General features: G+C 45.4%; 1 protein-coding gene across 5 annotated transcripts in view; it reads right to left on the bottom strand.

The window, feature by feature from the left end:
• Nucleotides 1–24,796, bottom strand: part of nbeaa (neurobeachin a) — a 460,126-nt gene that overhangs the window by 228,821 nt on the left and 206,509 nt on the right. For all 5 annotated transcript variants that reach the window (XM_060908447.1, XM_060908439.1, XM_060908440.1 and 2 more), the window contains exon 2: nt 22,443–22,674. In XM_060908447.1, the coding sequence (XP_060764430.1) occupies nt 22,443–22,674 (232 nt within the window). The remainder of the gene's footprint in view (nt 1–22,442; nt 22,675–24,796) is intronic.

The following is a 24,796-nucleotide window of genomic DNA, read 5'->3' as shown; positions in this document are numbered from 1 at the left end:
GGATAGGCTCCAGCTCGCCTGCGACCCTGTAGAAGGATAAAGCGGCTAGTGATAATGAGATGAGAATGAGATGACTATTTGGTCTCCGGAAATTAATGTTTGATTGTTGAAATCTACGAGTACTTTTACTTAACACAAGTTTAAGACTAAATCCGCTGGAGGATCCCTTTAAATCGAATACACTTCTCTAAACAAAGGCAACTGTAAGTGTAGACAGTGGGCTTCATTTATAAAGCTGGATGAGAGAGGCAATGCTCGGACGAGCACAAGAAACGCTGTACTCGTGAAAAGTTCAGAAAAGTGTTCGGATGCTACTTGTGTGTAAAATTACGCATGAGACAACTAACTAATGTAGACCTTGACTGATCTTCAGATCATATCATCTGTATGTTTTGTTACACTTTTATACATGGAATATATCAAATCCCTTTTTCCTTTAGATTTACAGCAGCCGTAAAACCGTAGTCTCGAACAAATACGTATCCTCGTGCTAGTTCACTAAATCAGGGACTAATGATACCATCAAGAACATTTTGTGAAACCAGTAAACCAATATGAAGATATGAAGAATAAAGAAAGCGAGCCAACACACCGCTAAATTAAGACAAATAAAACTAATCATTCAGTTCTAACGACAGAAATGTGGCCGTATAAAGGGAGGAACGGCTAATCTGTCTCCGCACAGCCATAAGCCGTAAACAAACGCCTCAGCTAACAGAAGATTAAAGTTACACTCATGAGAGAAAGGATGTTTAAAGACTGGCAGGATTTTTTTTTTTGGGAGATGATTTATAAACCAGCTGGCAGAGGCCTCAGGCTTGCTCATTAGGGATAAATTTATTCGTTTGTATGTTTCAAGTCTTTATTTGTCTGTAAAGCTGCAATGTGATATTGTCTCTTGTTAAAAGCATGATACATACACACTGACTTGACTTCACTTGAATCAGTTCCATTTGCCACGGCGTTTTCTTCTAATGCTTTAGATCCAGCATGATGGCCGAGACACTTAAAACAAACAGACGCATTTTTTGTGTGGTTTTTGGTGGGCATGATCACTTGGGTACTTTTTAGATCTTTTTTTTTCCTCCTCCATTTTCATGTCGTACCAGTTTCTTTTCACTTTCCTTAAAGGGGAACAGAGGGCAATATATAGAGTAAATATAACAATAAAACACACATTAACGAACCTTATTCAAGACTTACAAAAGTTTTTTGTTCTAAGGTTGGAAAGTTATAGTGTTTTGAAAGTAGCTCGAGCAAACTATTTCCGCAGTTTGAACAGCCCGCCATGATATTAATTTTATCCAATCAGAATGCACGTTCATTTTCTCTGCGTAACACTCATGACGTATGTATGTGCCCAGTTGTGTTGGCTCATTGAGGTTGGGAATATCACGTGTGAAATACCTGTTTCTGCCTCTTGCGACGATTTCGCAAGTCCACGGGTGGCGCCTATCTCATTGCAGCAAATAAATTCTGCTGGACTCGTGAGCAACTCCACGTTACATTTTCCGCACGAGCACCACGCCGTGTCACCTGCACGCAGACACTCTGCCCCACGCTCGCCATGCCCATGGTCAGCATCAGGCTCATCCTCGCCGTCATCCGAGCTTTCTTCTCTTATTTCATCACCGGAGTCGATAGTACCTCTCCTAGGTTCAAACTGGTACCCTTCTAAGCCATAGCCTGCTTGCAGTGTGTCTTGCAGGATCTCTTCGTATGATTCGACAGAGCTGTCGCTTTCACTTGATGCGCCCGATGCCATGATTACACGCTTCTCTCCTCTATTTCGGAGAGTTCCGCTAGTGCAGTGGGTAGCGCTGACGTCACGGTCTTTTAAAAATGGCGACTCTTGTGCGGTTTAGCGTATAAAGTATTATATTTACAATTACCAAGATATTTCGTTGTTTTCTAGTATATAAATTTGATAGAATACTTAAGAATACGTTACTTTGTCACATCAGCAACTGTATATATTATATTTGGTACCCCTTTAATTCACAGCTACAAATAGGTTCCAGTTCTACCTCTTTTTTTTGCCATTAAAGCTAGACGGCCTTTCGATTTCATCAAATCGGTGAAATTTAGTTCCTTCTGAAATTTGGTCATTGTGATGTATGTTTATTTCTGTAATATCTTTAAAAAAAAAGTCCCTTATGTGGCTGGGAAGTTATTTAATTTGAGGGGATTCCTGAGCAAATAATGTGCATGAAATCGCTCACTTCGCGCAGTCAAGCAGACAGAGGACGTCCGTGTGCGCATGCGCAGGTTTACCTTCTTTTCCTTCTTCTTTTGGGTTTTACGGCAGCTGGCATCCACAGTGTTGCATCACTGCCATCTACAAGTTTACCTGACAGTTCCATCATTCTGTCACTAAACGAACAGCTGATCACACCGAGGTGCTCGCTGGCTGCCGATATTTACCTTGCCCACGATGGCGTATGCAGGGCGAGGTATTGTAATCAGTGTGGTCTGTTTGCCTGTTTGTCTGTTAACAATCTAGCGTCTAGACGGTTGCAGCGATTGACTTCAAATTTTCAGGGTAGGTGGGCAATGGTCCATAGATTACCTGATTAAATTTTGGGTGTAATCGGGTCAAGGTGAAAGTCAAGGTCACCGGAAAGGTCAACCTTTCGGTCAAAATAACATTTTCCATTATAACTCAAAATGGTTGCTAATAGACAAATGTTTACTAATATGAGCATATACGTAGGAACTCCCATATGGCCTTTAAATTTGGCATCATGATCTTGGACCTTGAAAGGTCAAACTCAAGGTCACGGATTTTCAGAGGGCTGTAACTTGAAAACAGTTGATGGTAGGCATATATTTACCATCATCAACTTATAGGAAGTGCCATATGGGCTTTCATTTGGCAGCATGATCTTAAAGTCAAACTGAAGGTCATGGGTTTTCAAAGGGCTATAACTTTAAAATGGTTCATGATAGCCAGATGTTTACCATTATCAAGATATAAGAAGGGCGGCACGGTGGTGTAGTGGTTAGCGCTGTCGCCTCACAGTAAGAAGGTCCAGGTTCGAGCCCCGTGGCCGGCGAGGGCCTTTCTGTGCGGAGTTTGCGTGTTCTCCCCGTGTCCGCGTGGGTTTCCTCCGGGTGCTCCGGTTTCCCCCACAGTCCAAAGACATGCAGGTTAGGTTAACTGGTGACTCTAAATTGACCGTAGGTATGAATGTGAGTGTGAATGGTTGTTTGTCTCTGTGTCAGCCCTGCAATAACCTGGCGACTTGTCCAGGGTGTACCCCGCCTTTCTCCCATAGTCAGCTGGGATAGGCTCCAGCTTGCCTGCGACCCTGTAGAACAGGATAAAGCGGCTAGAGATAATGAGATGAGATGAGAACATATAAGAAGTCCCATATGGGCTTTCAGTTGGCACCATGACTTTTGACCTTGAATGACTTTGAAATGTCAAACTCAAGGTCATGGGTTTTCAAAGGACTATAACCTGACAGCTAATGATTGAGAAATATTACCATTATCAACATGGTATAAAATAAGTGCTGCCGGGCGAGGTTTGTTTTGCCTGGCAACACTTGTTATTAGTTTGGTCCTGCGTTTCCTTTCCTTCGCAACATAACATCTTTTCTTCTCACTTTCTGTTACTATAGTCGGTCTTTCACGTTTCATTCGCACACTCACGTCCTGTATTTTTCTCTCTTGTTTCAAATTTGTATCCCACGATGCCTTGCACGAACGGGGAAAGCCCACTATGCGATGCATGACGTAGTATCTTGAATTGCATCATGGTGAAGCAGGAAAAAAATAGCAAAGAATTTAGGGCCACATGGCCCTAAATTCATTAATTGTTCTATTTTTAAAAAATGAATAAAATTGGAAGTCCGTGATTCGAATTCAGGAGATTTCAGTCCACTAAACAAAAATAACTGGGTGTCAGGGAAAGTTATTTTTATGGCCTACGGTTAAAATCTGAAAGGCAGTCTACCTTTAACTCTCATTTTAGTGCTTTATGAAATTTTCTTCTGCGTCCTCAAATGCAAATTAGCTGTGCCATGCATGCATGCGGCTGGTAAATTACAGGAGATCAGCACTCACTGTTTACAGAAATTTTGTAAATCTGGCAACATTTTTTTTAAAGTTCGGTTTGGCTTAAACATGTACACACTTTACTAAAAGACTGACAAATGAGGCCCAGTGTGTTGATGCGTACAGAATCATTTCCATTGTTAAATATTTTGCAAAACATGGAAAGGTGATTAGAGAGTCGATACGGTAACATCCATATATCCGAAATGTCATTTCACCCGAGGCTGTGTCACGGCCATCACCAAAGTCTATGGTCATGAGTCACTGCTGTCATAACAGTGACAATTTATTTATTATTACCTTTAACTTCGTAAGCTTGCTAGCTAAGGATATATATTCTGTCTGGTTACCATGTTATCCACTATGGTTTGACCCAAGATAAGCGAACCGGGTGTGCGTGAGCACATTAAGCACCGTGATGAGCAACACATCAATCACATGTACGGTAGGTCTAATCAAAACAACTCGAAAAAGTGTACAAGTCATGGCTCGTTTTTGTTTTCTCAAATAAGACAAGGCCAGCCTTCGCAGCCTGTGATACTTTAGATGTTGTGAGAGTAAAGGGACAGAACCATCAGCATGCTGCAAGCGGACATTTCGTGGAGCAGCACTGTCACTCGGCACGGAGTAAAGCCACTCCACTGTGTCCTGACTGCCGATGAGCTTTCAGTAAATTGGCAAGACAGAAGAGCAGCCATGTTCTCATCTCCATGTGTGATCCTTTAACCTTACACGCCGCCTGTGAGGCTTCTGATCCGAGCGAGTGTTTGCTTTCTTAATGCAGTGACTTCATCAAGGTCTTCTCCATGGACAGAATCCCATGACTGCACAGTCAGAGTTTTGACTCGATGATTAGCTTGGAGAAGGTTCCATCCACACCGCAGGGTTTGAGGGCTCCATCGAGACGCAAGTTACTGAAGAAACGCAGCACAGCATTGCACATTCACAACTCTATATCATTACATAATGCGCTCGCACTAGCCATGCTGAAACTTGCCAACACCCAGCTTCACGAATCTTGCTAGCACAGGAAATTCACTTGAGGCAACAAAGAGGCAATAACTGATCTTCTAATCACGCTAAAAGCGCAACATGATTTAAAAAATGCAAATCAGTGGCATGTAAAGAATAACAGAACAATGACTGTTCAAACATGCTATTTTACATACGAGGAGAGTAATAACTAAAATGTACAATGCTGTAATAATGACTAGAGTAGAGACGGCCTTTTTATTTTCCCCTGCCACGAACCGTATCCTGTGTAAGATTACATTATACTGTTAAAGGAGAACTGAAGGCAATTTTTTATTATCAAAATTCTATTTCTCATTTTATTAAATATAGGAATGCATTTTTGACAGCTATTTTGTCCCTGCTATAGCAAGTGTTTATGCTCTGTAATACATCAGTCCATATGTCAAAGCGATGGCTGCAAACGAGATTCGTTGAGACCTGTGCGAGACGTCGTAGGACGGAAGTAAAACGTACAGTGGAAATCAAAGTGACCGTCACCTACCAATGTTGTCAAAGGACGCGCGCGCCCTCTTTCGAATGGTGACGTGATCAAGCCAGAAGTTTTGTTTGTTTTGATAGCAATCAGGAAAAGTTTGAAAAAAGTAGGCAGTCACTGTCATTTAAACTTGTTTTTGTGCAATATTTCATTCGGAAAACAATTTTCAAAATGGTGGCACTGACACTTCACGTTTCGAAGTCTCGCACAAGTCTCGTGAAGATCGCATGGATAAGCGACGTCTGCCGTGGACCAAACGAACTAAATTCAACATGGCTAAAAACCAAATAGGCCGATAAGTATAATATTTAACTGCAATTACTTGCCAATACGAGTCACAATACAAGGTTACTAAAAGCGAACACGTAACTGAATAACACGTTAATTAAGAAACAAAGCAAGTTTAAAAATGACTTGAGTTCCCCTTTAAAGCTGTATTGCCTTTCAAATTTTTCAAGTGTAGGTCATAAAAAGAATTTTCCCCGACACCCAGTTATTTTTGTTTAGTGGACTGAAAGCTACTGAATTCGAATCACAGACTTCCAATTATATTAGTTTTTTTTTTAAAAATAGAACAATTAATGAATTTAAGGCCACGTGGCCCTCAATTCTCCGCTATTTTTTCCTGCTTCACCATGACCCAATTCAAGATACTACGTCATGCATCACATGGTGGGCTTTGCCCATTTGCGCAAGGCATTGTGGGATACAAATTTGAAACAGGAGAAAAAAATGGAGGACGTGAGTGTGCGAATGAAACGTGAAAGACCGACTACAGTAACGGAAAGCGAGAAGAAAAGATGTTATGTTGCGAAGGAAAGGAAACGCAGGACCAAACTAATAAATATTGGCGGTCAGCGAGCACCTCGGTGTGATCAGCTGTTCGTTTAGCGAAAGAATGATGGAACTGTCAGTGCACCGTCAACGTAAACCTGTAGATGGTAGTAATGCCACACTGTGGATGCCAGCTGCCATAAAACCCAAAAGAAGAAAAAGAAGATAAACCTGCGCATGCGCACACGGACTTCCTCTGCCTGCTTGACTGCGCGAAGCGAGCGATTTCATGCATATTATTTGCTCAGGAATCCCCTCAAATTAAATAACTTCCCAGCCACAGAATGGCCTGATATTTTGTGAGATATTACAAAAATAAACATATATCACAATGACCAAATTTCAGAGGGAACTAAATTTCACAGATTTGATGAAATCGAAAGGCCGTCTAGCTTTAAAGGGTCATCCCAGGACTCTTACTCACAATATTCTCATCCTGAACATCACTTTAATACACTTAGTACTGACTGCCTTTACAGTATACAGCTGGAAAAAGTGTAATGCAGGGGTTTTCAAAGTGTGGGAGAGTCAGCCCCCCCTCGGAGGGCAAATAAACAACAGCGCCCCCCCCTTACAATTTTTGTTGTTGCTATACTTAATGTTCCATTCGTATTTTTAAAAAAAATGGTTGTTGTACACATTATTTTTTTCTTTTTCACATTTTAAACATCTGTGCTTTTTAAAACATCTTGTTTTACACATTTTAAACATCCCATAGCATCGTTAGCTAGCATCTCTTGGCAGACAACACACTGGCAGTGGAGCATCTTCAGATCCAGTCCATGAAAATCCAAACTTTAAATAATCGTGGTCAGACTTCCTTCTTTTTCCAGTCCCCCAGGATTCTACGGGCCTTTTTTGTGATTGTTGCGGGCTAAAATGTCTGATGTTGCGGGGGTTTCCAAAAAAATTGCGATGAAAGTTGCGGTGTTTAGGTTTTTGTTGTGATTACATTGCGGGAGGAAGTGAAAGTTGCGAGAAATTGTTGCGATTTTCTCTTTTTGTGATTAAAATTGAGTGATATGTTAAATATTAAGTTATTACTGAAAAACTATTGATTAAAAAAAAACAAAGACACTGAGAAATGGTCCTATAAACAACTTTACCAATATAAAAGATTACCAGGACTACAAAAATGCAGAAAAATAGGCTTTACTTATCCAAATGCACCTGTTGGTTCAAAAGTTAAAGTGCATAGAACCTCACAGCACAACATGAAGTTACCTTAAAATATAATATAAATGCCTCAGCTTTCATATAAGAAAAAAAAAAAACTATTAATACTAGTACTGTGTGCAGGCAGTCTCTCCTGAAGACTAAATTAAACAATAATTATAAACTAATAAAATAAATGGCTCAGGCTTCATAGAAGAAAAAAAAAACAATTTGAACAGAATCTCACAGTATGATGCTGAAGCTGCCTAAACAATGGAAAATAAAATACCATTTTGGCAAAAATGTTGGCATCCATTAATTTCTTATATTAAGTAAAAAAAAAATAAAGTGCACACAGTCCTTCACTGTAAACATAACACACTTTCAGCAACAGAATTTAAGCCTATATAAACATTGTCTCGCACATCATGCAATGTTGCCAGATACTGCTGACGTTTCCAGTCCAAAATATGTTCAAAACCCGCCAAAATGCACTTGAAACCGCCAATCTGGCAACACTGCGCGCATGCTGCTTCTCTTGAACATAGACATCCGGAAGTAAGGCGGAAGGTAGTTTGTCGATGTCACCTCAAGACGACGCCAACGATTGGTCAAATTTGCGGGAAAGTTGCGGTGATTGGATATAATTGCAGCACCGCCCTGAATTCGCGGGGATTGGTTGAATTTGCGCTGAAGTTGCAAATCGCAACATCCTGGAGGCTCTGTTTTTTTGCTTGGCCCAGACTTTGTCTCCTCACTCCCTGTAGCTTCAGGTACTAAAAATCGATCCATTTTGTCTCTCACGTTGCGCCCCCCCTGAAGAACTCTGGCGCCCCCCGGGGGGGCGCGCCCCACACTTTGAAAAGCCCTGGTGTAATGATTTATAATCCCACTATCTGATGTCACTCAGATCAGTCAGATTCCTCTCAAGGGTTGGTTTTTTTTGTGCCACTGTAGTCTCCAAGTTGTTCATTAGGGATTTAACCCCTTCACTACTGCAGACCGCTATTCCAGTCTCACTGTAGTCGGGAAACGTGTGTATTGGCTGAGAAGTCGAATTCTCCAGGATTTCCGACGACATAATTTAGATAAGCACAATGTTATTTTATGTTAATTAGGGTTATGCAGCTTTCTTTAGGTAAATATTAGTGGATAAAACGCAAATTTATCCATGCTCATTTACTATCATAAGTGACAATGAGCTACTTTATATGTTGTTTATTTATATATTTTGTTATAAGGATTTTTTTTTAAATGTGCGCGTCTTAACTTTATATTTGTGCCTCCCGCTCTACAGCCGCTTGTTATTAATGTATTACACGGTCATGCCACCTCGCTAGATTAGCTTTGTAGTTATTTTCTAGGTGGCATTATACCCGACATATGTAAAGTTTATTTCTTTTCGTTTGCATTTTGTGTGTGAGATATGAAAAACTATTGTTGTATATTCTCAAAACAGAACTCCTCTTGGCATTCTCGACTCACGAGACCCTACAGAGGATAGCAAGGACAGCTGAGAAGATCACTGGAGTCTGTCTTCCCTCCATCATGGACATTTATACCACACGCTGCATCCGGGAAGCTACCAGCATTGTGTCCGACCCCACACACAATGTCTTCACCCTCCTGGCGTCTGGAAAAAGGTACCGAAGCGTTCGGGCCTTCACAGCCAGAACCGAACAGTTTCTTTCCTCATGCTATCACACTTCTTAGCTCTGAAGGACTGGACTGATTCTCACGGACTGTTGAACACACCACTCCCACTGCAGAGTTTGCACAGTGGACACTATTACTTTTTACAATGCTTCTCACATACACAATGTTTACATCTCATCTCATCTCATTATCTCTAGCCGCTTTATCCTTCTACAGGGTCGCAGGCAAGCTGGAGCCTATCTCAGCTGACTACGGGCGAAAGGCGGGGTACACCCTGGACAAGTCGCCAGGTCATCACAGGGCTGACACATAGACACAGACAACCATTCACACTCACATTCACACCTACGGTCAATTTAGAGTCACCAGTTAACCTAACCTGCATGTCTTTGGACTGTGGGGGAAACCGGAGCACCCGGAGGAAACCCACGCGGACACGGGGAGAACATGCAAACTCCGCACAGAAAGGCCCTCGCCGGCCCCGGGGCTCGAACCCAGGACCTTCTTGCTGTGAGGCGACAGCGCTAACCACTACACCACCGTGCCGCCCTATGTTTACATCTATTTATTATTATTTTTTTTTAGAAGAAACCTTTATTTGTCACATGCACACTTCAAGCACAGTGAAATTCATCCTCTGTATTTAACCCATCTGAAGCCGTGAACACATGCACACACCCAGAGCAGTGGGCAGCCACACCAGAGCACCCGGGGAGCAGTCAGGGGTTCGGTATCTTGCTCAAGGGCACCTCAGCCCAAGGCCACCCCACGTCAAACTAACTGCATGTCTTTGGACTGTGGGGGAAACCAGAGCACCCAGAGGAAACCCACACAGACACGGGGAGAACATGCAAACTCCACACAGAAAGGCCCTCACCGGCCGCTGGGTTCAAACCCGGAACCTTCTTGCTGTGAGGCGACTGTGCTAACCACTACACCACCATGCTGCCCTTTTAAAAATAAAAAATGTTTTTATATATTTAAAAAATATTTTTACTTCTTTTAAAAATATACTACCTCAAAACACACACTCAACTTTCCACAAGTTAACAGTAGCAGGTACTGGTTGCATGGATTAAAGCAAAAAAAAATCATCTGACTGAAAAAAAATCTCCATGTCGTCGGCCCCTACCATGTCAGCGATGCGTCAAATTTTAAACGCTGTGTTGTCCATTATCCCCTCGGCCCCTACTTATAGTACATTTACATAATTTTAACAAATGACTAAAGCTAAGGCAAGACTTTACCATTGTCATTACTGGCTATAAATGATGAAACATCAAGTTTTCAGCGCAAAGTGCAAATTTATTTCAACAATACTTTAGTAATGCACAACAGTGGTGAAGAGAAAAGTGCAAGTGCAGTCGAACTTGAACCATGCTTTCAGAAGGGTGGAACAGAAAGAAAAATATGAAAATCTGTTTAAATAAAGCCAGGAAACAAGAAAAGTAAAGTGAAAGTTCATTTTTTCTGCTTCTTCGCAGTGAAGCCAAAGGCATCTAGTTTGGCAACACCTGATGCCTGTTTTTGTTTCTTTTTCCTTGGCACAGCAGCAGGAGCTTGCCATTATCGCCCATTTCATTTCGCCAAGCCCATCTCCACTTATACTTTACCGTTTTGTCGATGTCTGACACATCTGTGCCTTCATTTAAAAGAAGCGCGTCCATGCTGGCAAAATCGAAAGTAATTTGACGCACTCTAGTGATGGAAACCAAAGGGCCTATGTTAGGTGAAATATGGCCTTATACGCAGTACTCGAGTTGAGGGGGGGATGTGGGGGGAGGCATCCCCCTTCTGAAATAAAAATCTCAAATCATCCCCCTTATAAAACGGCCATCCCCCCATCACATCCCTTGTGCCATTTTACCAATTAATGTGGAAATTAGCCTACTATTATTTTAACAAATATTACTACCATTTCAACATTAGAGGCTTTGTGCAGTGATAGCCTACATGTAGCCGGATAAAAAAGACGCATATTTATTTATTCGGTTGCACCTCTCATTCACACCTATACGGAGGTTTCAGTCACTGAAAACAGCTACTTTTGCAAACTCTGGGCAGAGTGGAGATTTCTGAAAACTCCATCTTCAGACACGCATGTAAATCGGGAAACCGAAGCAGCAGTGGGCGAGAGGGCGCGCGCGAATATAATGAGTCATAGGTGTGAATCTTTCACCGAATGCCAATTGTCCCGGTTCTTCATGAAATCGCACGCACAAATTCATTAGGTTAACTTTCAAATAACTGTTCTTGTGCACTTGCGACACCGGAGCCACTTTCCTGAATTTTGAGCTTCGGAGTATTCGCTTCTTTATCTATTTAATCAATTAATTTATTTGTCAGGGCGGCATGGTGGTGTAGTGGTTAGCGCTGTCGCCTTGCAGCGGGAAGGTCCTGGGTTCGAGCCCCGGGGCCGGCGAGGACCTTTCTGTGTGGAGTTTGCATGTTCTCCCCGTGTCCGCGTGGGTTTCCTCCGGGTGCTCCGGTTTCCCCCACAGTCCAAAGACATGCAGGTTAGGTTAACTGGTGACTCTAAATTGAGCGTAGGTGTGAATGTGAGTGTGAATGGTTATCTGTGTCTATGTGTCGGCCCTGTGATGACCTGGCGACTTGTCCAGGGTGTACCCCGCCTTTCGCCCGTAGTCAGCTGGGATAGGCTCCAGCTTGCCTGCGACCCTGTAGAAGGATAAAGCGGCTAGAGATAATGAGATGAGAATTTATTTGTCACATACATTAAATTACTAATGTAAAACATTAGTAGCCTATTTAAGCAATCGCTGTTTTCTCCACTGTTTTCCGACCTTTTGTGCTTAGTGAATGAGACACTTCATTACACTCCACTGACTGACTTCCAATTCCGGACTTTTTTGAAAATGTAAAATATAGGCCTACGAGATGTTTTTTTGGGACTTAATTCGCGTTGGTCCTTCACTATTAATTTTTGAGACTGACGAGGCACTAAACACTGTGGAATTATTTTCTCCTTACTATGAAGTTTGGCATCTTAAACAAGTGTCGGGAAATCTTGCAGCCCGACTCTGCAGCCTCCAATGTTTAAGCAAACTGCTGAAACCATAATGTTTAAAGATTAAATCGTAGGCTAATCAAACCAAAAAAAAAAAAAACAGCCTTTCCAGAACATTGTCTGCCGAAGCCTGTTTAACCTACAAAAGGCTTAATAGCATAGATCTTGCTGCGGCTTCAACAGGGCTGTTTAGATTTTTCACCTGATCACCTTTCTATATTATGATTATTATTATTATTATTACTACAATAGGCCTAGTATTAGTAGTAGGCAAGTAGTTGCCTAGTAGTAGGACAGCCAGATTGTTTCATCAGTGGATCTGCCGTTAAAAGGAAACTGATGCGGAGCGCCGCGGCTCGCCTCGGGGTGAATCGCGTCCCGAGGCGCGGGGCTGGCCCGCCCTGGCAGTGCTTGTTTGTTGGGGAGAGGGCAGAGGTCACTGGCTGCCAAGTTTGGAGAGGCTGGGACCTCCCCTGGCCGAGTTACGAGCGTGCAAAGTCGGGCTGGAGCTGCCGATAGAAACGAAACTCAAGCCGAGCACCGCGGCTCGCTGCCTACGCCGAGCCTCCCCGGGACTAGACAGTAGTGTAGGCTGTATTTATTTAGGCCTATCTAGCGCAACAACTTATTCCTTTACATATACTCAAACATAGCACAAGAAAGGGTTCAACAACAGGCAATCACAGCAGCTTGGTGAAGTTCTAAATCACATCGGTGTCAGACCTATGGGCCTACCCCCCTGTGGCAGCGGGGGCGTGGTCAAGCGCCGGTCTGTGACAGGAGGGCGGAGTCAGGGAAGGTAAGTGGCAGAATCACGTCACCTGAGAGCAATTAACCTGTTTGTGTGTTTTCCCAGTGACTGCGCCCTATATCAGGAGGGAGAGCGAGAGCAGAAGGAGCTCAGCCCTGAACCAGACGCTGGTTGTGTGTCTGCGAACGTTATTGTTATACTGAAAAGTGTGGCAATAAAGCCATTTATAAAACCTGATCTCTGTCCTGCCGTCCTCTGTGCTCCACCCACACGTAGGGTCGCTTACAGTGGTGCTGAAACCCGGGACAGTGGAGCACCAAACCAGCAGCCCCATGGAATCCTCCCCGTTCGCCGATCTGGTCCACGCCCTCGCCACGGCTCAGCAAAGCCAGCACCAGGCACTCGTCACGCTCCGAAAGGAGCAGGAGCAGCGCTTCGAAGCCCTGGTGCTGGCCCAGCAGGAAGATCGCGAGGCGTTCCGGCATCTCCTCGCGTCGGCGGGGTCCACCAGCGCTCCGGCCGCGGGCCCGTCTCCCCTCATTGTCACCAAGATGGGCCCGCAGGACGACCCCGAGGCGTTCATCACGTTGTTTGAACAGGTCGCCGAAGCCTCGGGGTGGCCGATGGAGCAGCGCGCGGCGCGCCTCCTCCCCCTGCTCACGGGAGAGGCACAGCTGGCCGCGCTACAGCTCCCCGCCGACCGCCGGCTGGCCTTCGCGGACCTCCGCCGGGCCGTCCTCCAGTGCGTGGGGCGCACACCGGAGCAACAGCGCCAGCGCTTCCGCGCGCTGCGACTGGAGGAAGTCGGCCGGCCGTTCGCGTTCGGCCAGCAGCTCCGGGACGCCTGCTGGCGGTGGCTGAGGGCCAACGATCGCGACGCCGAGGGAATCGTCGACCAGGTGGTACTGGAACAGTTCATCGCCCGCTTACCAGCCGGAACCGCGGAGTGGGTCCAGTGCCACCGCCCGGCGTCGCTGGATCAGGCAGTCGAGCTGGCGGAGGATCATCTGGCGGCTGTCCCGGCGGCAGGACAGCAGATGGCATCTCTTCTCTCCTCTTCTCTCTCTCTCTCTCCCCCTCCTACTGTGTCCTGTCCTCGCCCCATTCCCCCTCCGCGGAGGCGGGGGCCGGCACCCCCCCAGCCGGCCCGCCGCACCCGCGGTGCCCTCCCGTTTCTCCCTTCTGTGTCTGTCTCTCCCCCACCTCAGGTGAGTGAGCCCCAGATCACCGGTGCAGAGGGAAAGCCCGGGCCGGTTTGCTGGCGCTGCGGGGAACCGGGCCACCTTCAACAGCAGTGCACGGCAATGGAAGTGGGCGCGGTGGTTCGGATCCCCGACGCGCCAGAGGCCGCCCTCGATCGGGCCGGAGCGTATCGCATACCGGTGAGTATCCAAGGGGCTACATATCAGGCGTTGGTGGATTCTGGTTGTAATCAGACCTCAATTCGCCAAAGCCTGGTTCAAAACGAGGCATTGGGGGGAGCACAAGGGGTGAAGGTGTTATGTGTGCACGGGGATGTTCACAGCTACCCTTTGGTGTCGGTCCACATTATTTTCAGAGGGGAAAAATTCATAGTAAAGGCGGCGGTTAATCCTCGCCTTACCCACTCTCTAATTTTGGGGACTGATTGGCCGGGATTTCGGGGTTTAATGACACGCCTAGTCGAGAGTGGGTCCTGCCATTTGACAGGGGGAGGTCCCGGTGTCGCTTTGGCGGGAGCAGCTGTCACAGAGCCGTCTACGTCATCTCCGCGTCAGAGTGAGGAGCCGCCGGCTCCTCCTCTCTCTATTGGGGAATCCCTCGCGGATTTCCCATTAGAGCAGTCGCGAGACGAGACTCTGCGGCATGCGTTTGACCAAGTGAGAGTAATCGATGGTCAAACGCTCCAGCCGAACGCCACCGCGTCCTTCCCCTACTTCGCGATTATGAAGGATAGATTATACCGAGTGACGCAGGACACTCAAACTAAAGAGCGAGTCACGCAGCTTTTAATTCCGAAGAGCCGCCGGGAATTGGTATTCCAGGCGGCTCACTTTAATCCCATGGCTGGACACTTAGGGCAGGATAAAACACTAGCCCGAATAATGGCCCGTTTCTATTGGCCGGGGATTCGCGGCGATGTCCGTAGGTGGTGTACGGCATGCCGCGAATGCCAGTTAGTAAACCCAGCGGCCATTCCAAAAGCGCCTTTGCGCCCTCTACCGTTAATCGAGACCCCGTTTGAGAGAATTGGGATGGATCTCGTCGGGCCATTAGATCGGTCAGCACGAGGGTACCGCTTTATATTAGTTCTGGTGGACTATGCAACGCGATACCCGGAAGCAGTGCCTCTGCGCAATATCTCAGCACGCAGTATTGCAGAGGCACTCTTCCGCGTCATCTCCCGAGTTGGAATCCCGAAAGAGATTCTGACTGATCAAGGCACTACGTTTATGTCACGAACACTGCGCGAACTGTATGGGTTATTGGGGATTAAGCCGATCCGCACCAGCGTGTATCACCCACAAACGGACGGTTTAGTGGAACGATTCAACCGCACCCTCAAAAATATTATTAAAAAATTCGTAAGTGAGGACGCACGTAACTGGGATAAGTGGCTCGAACCCTTGCTGTTCTCAGTGCGAGAGGTCCCCCAAGCCTCCACGGGGTTCTCCCCGTTTGAATTATTATATGGGCGTAAGCCGCGCGGCATCCTGGACGTGCTGCGGGAAAATTGGGAGGAGGGACCTTCACAAAGTAAGAACGAAATTCAGTACGTTATGGACCTGCGCGCAAAACTCCACACGCTCACCCACCTAACTCAGGAGAATTTGCGGCAGGCCCAGGAACGGCAAGCCCGCCTGTACAACAAGGGTACGCGCCTTAGAGAGTTCACTCCGGGAGATAAGGTACTCGTACTGTTGCCCACGTCGAGCTCCAAATTGATCGCCAAGTGGCAAGGACCCTTTGAGGTCACACGGCGAGTCGGGGACGTCGACTATGAGGTGAGGCGAACGGACAGGGGTGGGGCGCTACAGATTTACCACCTCAACCTGCTTAAACTCTGGAACGAGGAGGTCCCCGTGGCGTTGGTGTCGGTAGTTCCAGAGAAGGCGGAGCTGGGGCCGGAGGTTCAAAAAGGGACATTGGCATCACGTACCTCTCCGGTCCCCTGTGGAGACCACCTCTCCCCGACCCAACTCACGGAGGTCACCCAGTTGCAGACCGAGTTTTCGGATGTGTTCTCGCCCCTGCCCGGTCGCACTAACCTCATAGAGCACCACATAGAGACGCCCCCGGGGGTGGTAGTGCGTAGCCGCCCTTACAGGCTACCTGAACACAAAAAAAAGGTGGTTCGGGAAGAACTTCAGACCATGCTCGAAATGGGCATCGTCGAGGAGTCCTACAGTGACTGGAGCAGCCCGGTGGTCTTGGTACCCAAGGCCGACGGGTCGGTCCGGTTCTGTGTGGACTATAGAAAAGTCAACACGGTGTCTAAATTCGACGCGTACCCAATGCCTCGTATTGATGAGTTGCTCGATCGACTCGGCACTGCTCGCTTTTATTCGACACTGGATTTAACGAAGGGATATTGGCAGATCCCCTTGACTCCACTATCCCGAGAAAAAACGGCCTTTTCCACACCGTTTGGTTTACACCAATTCGTCACCCTTCCGTTTGGGCTGTTTGGGGCCCCCGCAACGTTTCAGCGGCTGATGGACAGAGTCCTCCGCCCTCACGCCACATATGCGGCAGCATATTTAGATGACATAATCATCTATAGCAATGACTGGCAGCGGCACCTCGAACATCTGAGGGCCGTCCTTAGGTCGCTGAGGCGAGCGGGGCTCACAGCCAACCCAAAGAAGTGTGCGATTGGGCGGGTGGAAGTACGGTATCTGGGCTTCCACTTGGGCAACGGGCAGGTGCGTCCCCAAATTAATAAGACGGCAGCAATTGCGGCCTGCCCGAGGCCCAAGACCAAAAAGGGGGTGAGACAGTTCCTGGGGCTGGCTGGCTATTATCGCAGGTTTATACCTAATTATTCGGACGTCACCAGCCCGCTGACTGATCTCACTAAAAAGGGGGCACCAGATCCGGTCCAGTGGACGGAGCAGTGCCAGCGGGCTTTCTCAGAGGTAAAGGCTGCACTGTGTGGGGGGCCACTTCTACACTCCCCTGACTTTTCTCTCCCTTTTATGTTGCAGACCGATGCGTCGGACAGAGGGCTGGGGGCGGTTTTGTCCCAGGAGGTGGAGGGGGAGGACCGCCCTGTCCTGTATATCAGCAGGAAGCTGTCGGTGCGTGAGGGGCGCTACAGCACCATAGAGAAAGAGTGTCTGGCCATCAAGTGGGCGGTTCTTGCCCTCCGGTACTACCTGCTGGGGCGCCCTTTCACCCTCTGTTCGGACCACGCGCCCCTCCAGTGGCTCCACCGCATGAAAGATGCCAACGCGCGGATCACCCGTTGGTATCTGGCGCTCCAACCCTTTAATTTCAAGGTGGTCCACAGGCCGGGGGCGCAGATGGTCGTGGCGGACTTCCTCTCCCGTCAAGGGGGGGGGGAGTCGGCTGCAGGCCGGACGGCCGCCCGGCCTGAGTCGGGCGGTGGGGGTATGTGGCAGCGGGGGCGTGGTCAAGCGCCGGTCTGTGACAGGAGGGCGGAGTCAGGGAAGGTAAGTGGCAGAATCACGTCACCTGAGAGCAATTAACCTGTTTGTGTGTTTTCCCAGTGACTGCGCCCTATATCAGGAGGGAGAGCGAGAGCAGAAGGAGCTCAGCCCTGAACCAGACGCCGGTTGTGTGTCTGCGAACGTTATTGTTATACTGAAAAGTGTGGCAATAAAGCCATTTATAAAACCTGATCTCTGTCCTGCCGTCCTCTGTGCTCCACCCACACGTAGGGTCGCTTACACCCCCTTTTTTCCTCGGATCTGCATCACTCTCATTATTGATCTTTAGTGCTCCCAGTTGACGGAAATCCATCGTAGCGACGGAAAACTTTAATCCATGTGGTTGGCACTGTATCTGTGCTAGTTGTTTTTGCATTGTCCTTGTTGCAGGCTTGTAGCACTCGTGACTTGAGCACTGATGACTCGGACTCGTGCATTAACTTCATTTGGACTTGTAAACTGGAGACTCAGATTTTTTCTTTATTGTTTGTGACATGCCATAATAATTTGGCGTAAGATATTTATATCTACATTAATTTGTATACTAATTTCGTGCAAGAGAATGCACATTCACCTGTTCATATGTCATGTTCAGGAACAAGCTAACGTTAACGGTGCTAAAATGCCTGGAGAGAAGCCCCTAGGATTGTCCGCTTTGCTTATACAGACTTCTCGTGCAGTGGGAAAAAACGCACTGCTATGTGTTCCATATGTAGAAGAACTATCGAGGAGACGACGGGGACAACCTCGAATTTCAATAGTCATTCGGCAAGACTCCACCCAGAGAAGGAAGTGACACACTATATTCATTGCTCTGTTGATAGCGCTTGCTGAGCGATGAACTAGCTAGTGTTAACCCTCTCTCATGTTATTTACCCTATTGATAGTGGGCGTGGCTTGCTGAGCGATGAACAAGCTGTAGCCTGTTAACTAAAACGGGGCAGTCGAGCAGGAACGTTAGTCCAGCACAGTACCAGAGACGCTTTCACATAAAGGCAGCAACAGCCACCATCAAATGGTGCGGTTGGAGTCTTGTTCTCGCACTTGAACACTGGGGACTCGAGACTGGACTCGGAGTTTAGTGACTTGACTACAACACTGCTTTGTTGCTTGCACTTTATGTTGTGTGTAGTTTATTGTCTGCACTTTATATTATTATACGTAGATTTGCAGTCCTGTGATGTTTAAACTGCATATCACAGGTAAATTCAGGAGCAAGATCAATGTAATTCTCCTATTTTATATTAAACTTTGGTCAAATATCTGTCACATTTTGCATTTTGTGCAATTTTTTTTTTTACCTTGCGCAATACCAGAAAAATTCAGTTGAAATCAAGCCATTTGAGGCGAATTGGTCCGCCTCTGAAAAAACTTGGCATTTGGATTTCCCAACAAACATTGATTTTCGTGACGTCGCGTGCGGGACGCCTCCCTCTGAATCCTACGTCAGCGCTGGTTTGTTTATGAGAAAACGATCTGGTGGTTTTCTGGAAATTTCTTCAATGTTATCACGTAATTATTAAAATGGTTAACAGATGTATCGTAGGAGGGTGTAGCAACACCAATCTTGATGATCCCATAGTACTCATCGTTTCCCAAAAGACCGGACAATGAGAGAGAAAATTTGGGAGCGCTTGGTCTACACAGGCTGTGCACTGAAACCGTGCAAAGCTCTCACAGCCTGCTGGCGCTTCCGCAGGTAACGTCACGAATCTGGCTCCAGACTCCCTTGGGATTTTTCCAGACGCGTTTTTTTTTTTCTGCTGTAGACAGATGGCCTTGTGCAAAATTACCCTTCTGGATGAGTGTGTAAAGGGACATACTTTCATATAAAAAAAAAAACAAAAAATGAAATTGGTCCAGAATATGCCCTTTAATGTAGGACCATGGTCCTGGAGAAATGTTATTTCATTTTAGCTGTGTACTGTACCAACTGCCTACGGTTGAAATGACAATAAAAAAGCCTTGACCTCTAGTTTCCAACGGTACCAAATGTATCACTATAGCACACACTCTAGCTCACTATATTTTCTTTTAAAACTGTGCACTGGTTACCTCACCCACTACGGAGTAATCGGGGAGAGGTATTGTTTACGGTTGGATTTCTTTTTTTTCTTTTTTTGTAAACAATATTACAGGAAAACGGCTGGATCAATCTTCATGAAACTTTCAGGATAAATGAGCGTTGGTCTCAAATAGAACCTCCAACATTTTGAGGGTCATCCAGTCACCAAAAAGGTCAAAATCGTTTTTGTTGTGTCTACTGTCTCATATAGAGGCGCTAGTCACTACGTCATCATGCTGTAAGAATGCAAGAGTGTAACAATCGCGCACTGCACATGCGCATACACGTGTTCCGATTAAAATGGCCGGTGAGTGTACACAATTCGGTTCACCATTCAAAATAAATGAACTGCTAGACTAAAGAAATCGCTTTCAGACATGTTTATGCTTATTACAGAGAGAAATTGCTTTCCACTGAGCTCTAGCGCCGGGCCTTTTCCCGGAAATAAGAGTTTTGGTCACAGTGACAGCGTGTGTATGTCAGCCTCGGTTCTGAGGTTTCAGTTTCGAAAACTGTAAGAGGTAAGAGTAGAATAATATAAAGTACAGACACTGGGTATATTTTATTTCTGGGATTTTTAAATTGTTCATTTTTGGATTACGCTTCATTTTTGTGGCTCCTGCCTCGTAGAGTAAATATATATATGCTATATTTACTGTATGGACATGGGATCAGAAAACAATTTTATTTACAACCCTGATTCCAAAAAAGTTGGGACAAAGTACAAATTGTAAATAAAAATGGAATGCAATAATTTACAAATCTCAAAGACTGATATTGTATTCACAATAGAACATAGACAACATATCAAATGTCGAAAGTGAGACATTTTGAAATTTCATGCCAAATATCGGCTCATTTGAAATTTCATGACAGCAACACATCTCAAAAAAGTTGGGACAGGGGCAATAAGAGGCTGGAAAAGTTAAAGGTACAAAAAAGGAACAGCTGGAGGACCAAATTGCAACTCATTAGGTCAATTGGCAATAGGTCATTAACATGACTGGGTATAAAAAGAGCATCTTGGAGTGGCAGCGGCTCTCAGAAGTAAAGATGGGAAGAGGATCACCAATCCCCCTAATTCTGCGCCGACAAATAGTGGAGCAATATCAGAAAGGAGTTCGACAGTGTAAAATTGCAAAGAGTTTGAACATATCATCATCTACAGTGCATAATATCATCAAAAGATTCAGAGAATCTGGAAGAATCTCTGTGCGTAAGGGTCAAGGCCGGAAAACCATACTGGGTGCCCGTGATCTTCGGGCCCTTAGATGGCACTGCATCACATACAGGCATGCTTCTGTATTGGAAATCACAAAATGGGCTCAGGAATATTTCCAGAGAACATTATCTGTGAACACAATTCACCGTGCCATCCGCCGTTGCCAGCTAAAACTCTATAGTTCAAAGAAGAAGCCGTATCTAAACATGATCCAGAAGCGCAGACGTCTTCTCTGGGCCAAGGCTCATTTAAAATGGACTGTGGCAAAGTGGAAAACTGTTCTGTGGTCAGACGAATCAAAATTTGAAGTTCTTTATGGAAATCAGGGACGCCATGTCATTCGGACTAAAGAGAAGAAGGACAACCCAAGTTGTTATCAGCGTTCAGTTCAGAAGCCTGCATCTCTGATGGTATGGGGTTGCATTAGTGCGTGTGGCATGGGCAGCTTACACATCTGGAAAGACACCATCAATGCTGAAAGGTATATCCAGGTTCTAGAGCAACATTTGCTCCCATCCAGACGACGTCTCTTTCAGGGAAGACCTTGCATTTTCCAACATGACAATGCCAAACCACATACTGCATCAATTACAGCATCATGGCTGCGTAGAAGAAGGGTCCGGGTACTGAACTGGCCAGCCTGCAGTCCAGATCTTTCACCCATAGAAAACATTTGGTGCATCATAAAACGGAAGATACGACAAAAAAGACCTAAGACAGTTGAGCAACTAGAATCCTACATTAGACAAGAATGGGTTAACATTCCTATCCCTAAACTTGAGCAACTTGTCTCCTCAGTCCCCAGACGTTTACAGACTGTTGTAAAGAGAAAAGGGGATGTCTCACAGTGGTAAACATGGCCTTGTCCCAACTTTTTTGAGATGTGTTGTTGTCATGAAATTTAAAATCACCTAATTTTTCTCTTTAAATGATACATTTTCTCAGTTTAAACATTTGATATGTCATCTATGTTCTATTCTGAATAAAATATGAAATTTTGAAACTTCTACGTCATTGCATTCCGTTTTTATTTACAATTTGTACTTTGTCCCAACTTTTTTGGAATCGGGGTTGTATAAGCAGTAGCCACATGTACCCATAGGGTACCTTTTTTTTTTTCGTGATATCTTCCTTCATAGTCATCATAAGTGCTACCGGGAGGGGTTTGTTTTGCCTGGCAACACTTGTTTATACTGAATTTATCACTAAGTTACTTTGTGTTACTGGTATTTCTTACATAAAGTTATACAGCAGTCTGTATATGATGTTAAGCAGTGGTGAAAGGGTTAAATCTCCATCCGCATTTCTGTAAAGCTGCTTATGACTATGGCTACTGTGAAGGGAAAAGGAGTTTAAATTCACCGAACAGACAAAACTACCACAAAACCATTTTTCTATTAAATCTTATTTTTTTAATGCACTGAATACGGACTCCCTGGAACAGTTACGATCGCTTGTGTTAATTATCCTACCCAGACATGAAAGCTGAACATGAGTCACTAAGTACCTGCGATCATGTCGTCAACGGAGCTCATCTTCTGCAGCACTTGCTGTATGAGGCCCACCTCGGTGCAGGTCTGCAGATTGCGCATGCTCTTGCGCAAGATGGCCGTGAACATGCTCCAAATCTCAGCCTGGCACGTCACTTCGCAGTGTTCCAGTAGCTCCACCATGCACGTGATGCTCTCCGCATCCTGGATGATGAAGTTCATCTCCAGATCAAACTCCCCACCGACGAGCTGAGAAGGAAAGAAAGAAAAATGGGATGAGAAAACGTACGGCGTTTAGGAGGCAAAAGAGGAGATTGTTTGAGAACTGCAAAGAGGAAGAAATTTAAAAGAACAGAAATAATGCACAGACTGGTGGATAGAAGTGGTAATTATTGAAAACGTTCCACCCGAGACGTGAAAAATACGTCTATTAGCCGGATAAGCTTGACTATTCAAGTGGTTTATTTAAGGGCTGATGGCAAAGAACTGGGATAATGGCATATAAAGTTCCTCTCAGAGGCAGCACTAAGGAGGAAAAGCATATTGACAAATCCGAGGCATGGCCCTGCAGCACACAGTACTCAACATCACTTGAGGAGCTCAACAGCCATGAAATTGGCTGGTTCCAACGCAAAGCCTTGCACATTGAGGTAAACAAGGTAGATGCAAGAAACAAGAACTCGGTTCTCCATAAACAGTATCACTGTGGAGGGGGAATGTGCACAAAGCTGAGGCGAGCCTGACCACCTCAGGTTCTTCGCTTTTCAGATTCTGGCTCCATTAATCACTGAGAAATCATTACAACTGCTGCCAATACACAGAGATAATGAAATGTTTTGCATGGTAAAGTGCTTTCCAATTAGCATATCAATAATGCAAGCTGGTGACTGGCAGATGGCCTTGGGTTGTTCCTGCATGCTGCTATTTCAGGCTCAGGATGCTCGTCAGAATAACTGCACAGGAAGAGTGAGTATGTACGAGTGGAGAACGTCACCGAGGACCTCTGACAGAAAACATTCAATTGCTGGGTTTCAGTCACGTGACCTTTCTTAGCGGTTTTACCGGAAGTGAAACCGGTGGTCTAAATGGCTGCCAGAGTGCAAGATGTCGGGGAACTCAACTGAAGGGTAGTTTTCGAGATCGTATGACAAATCCTTCTTTCCGAGACTGTAGGGATCTAATCCACTGCACATACAGTAGCAATCTTCTGAATAGATCTAAAACGAGCAGTGGCTTCTAGATTACGAGCATACTCTGATCAATTATCGCTAGCTGTTTGCACTACAGCAGCCGTTTTGGTTTGCTAGACCACCAGCTGTTTTACCGGAAGTGAAATCGCTAAGAAAAGTCACGTGACTGAAACCAAAGAATTAGCCTAACCTGCATGTCTTTGGACTGTGGGGGAAACCGGAGCACCCGGAGGAAACCCACACAGACACAGGGAGAACATGCAAACTCCACACAGAAAGGCCCCTGTCGGCCGCTGGGCTTGAACCCAAAACCTTCTTGCTGTGAGGCGATGTTGCTAACCACTACATCACCATGCCGCCCCTCTCGAGCAATTATTTATCCTTAACACATTTTGTCAGTAGCTGCTTTTATGGCCCTGAGTTAACTGCTCTATTTTGAGCCCTACAGGAATAACAGAGACGAGCTCTTTTTTTGTTTGGGGCAATTCCATGTAAATGTCAACCTCACCATGCAAAAATAAAGCAACATGTAATACATCAAAACCACTCCCAGAGATATCACCTAGGCCTGTATTTTACAGATGTGAATAAGTTGAACCAATTTGTCACAAGAATTGTTCCCTTCGCCTTATTATGTCAGTTTTTCTTTCTTATAATGTAAACCCCAAGCTAAAATCAACTTTGATCATGTACAATTCTATATTATTGCCACAAGCCACAGAAATGTATGCTAAAATCCACAAAACAGCAAAACAATAGCCATCCTAAATATTATTTAAGAACTTTGATAGTTTTAGCTGATATTTAGAGAGTTTTTCAAAGGGTTATGGTGGTTAAATTGCTGATTTTCTAAACATATGCCATGTCTATTTCAGACGCGTCACATCCATAACGGAATTTCGTCACATCCATAACGCTGACTTTTCCTTCCGAAACTCTGCATGAAATACAAAATATTTTAAACAAAGATTTTTTTTAATATTCACCTTGGACCCCTCTATCAAATGGATATCTCCATTTCGACATTAGGTTTACGATTTCACAGAGTTTGATAAAAATGTACAGTCACCCAAGAAAAGTGATACTTTTTCTGTCACATCCATAACGCATCTTTTATTGGCGTTTTCTGGCATGCCCTAGATGTACTATGGGAATTGTTCTTGTTCTATCACTTCTCCAGT

The sequence above is a fragment of the Neoarius graeffei genome, chromosome 25 (genome assembly GCF_027579695.1).
Source record: "Neoarius graeffei isolate fNeoGra1 chromosome 25, fNeoGra1.pri, whole genome shotgun sequence".
Lineage (NCBI taxonomy): Eukaryota > Metazoa > Chordata > Actinopteri > Siluriformes > Ariidae > Neoarius > Neoarius graeffei.
This window is presented reverse-complemented; position numbering and strand designations above follow the sequence as displayed.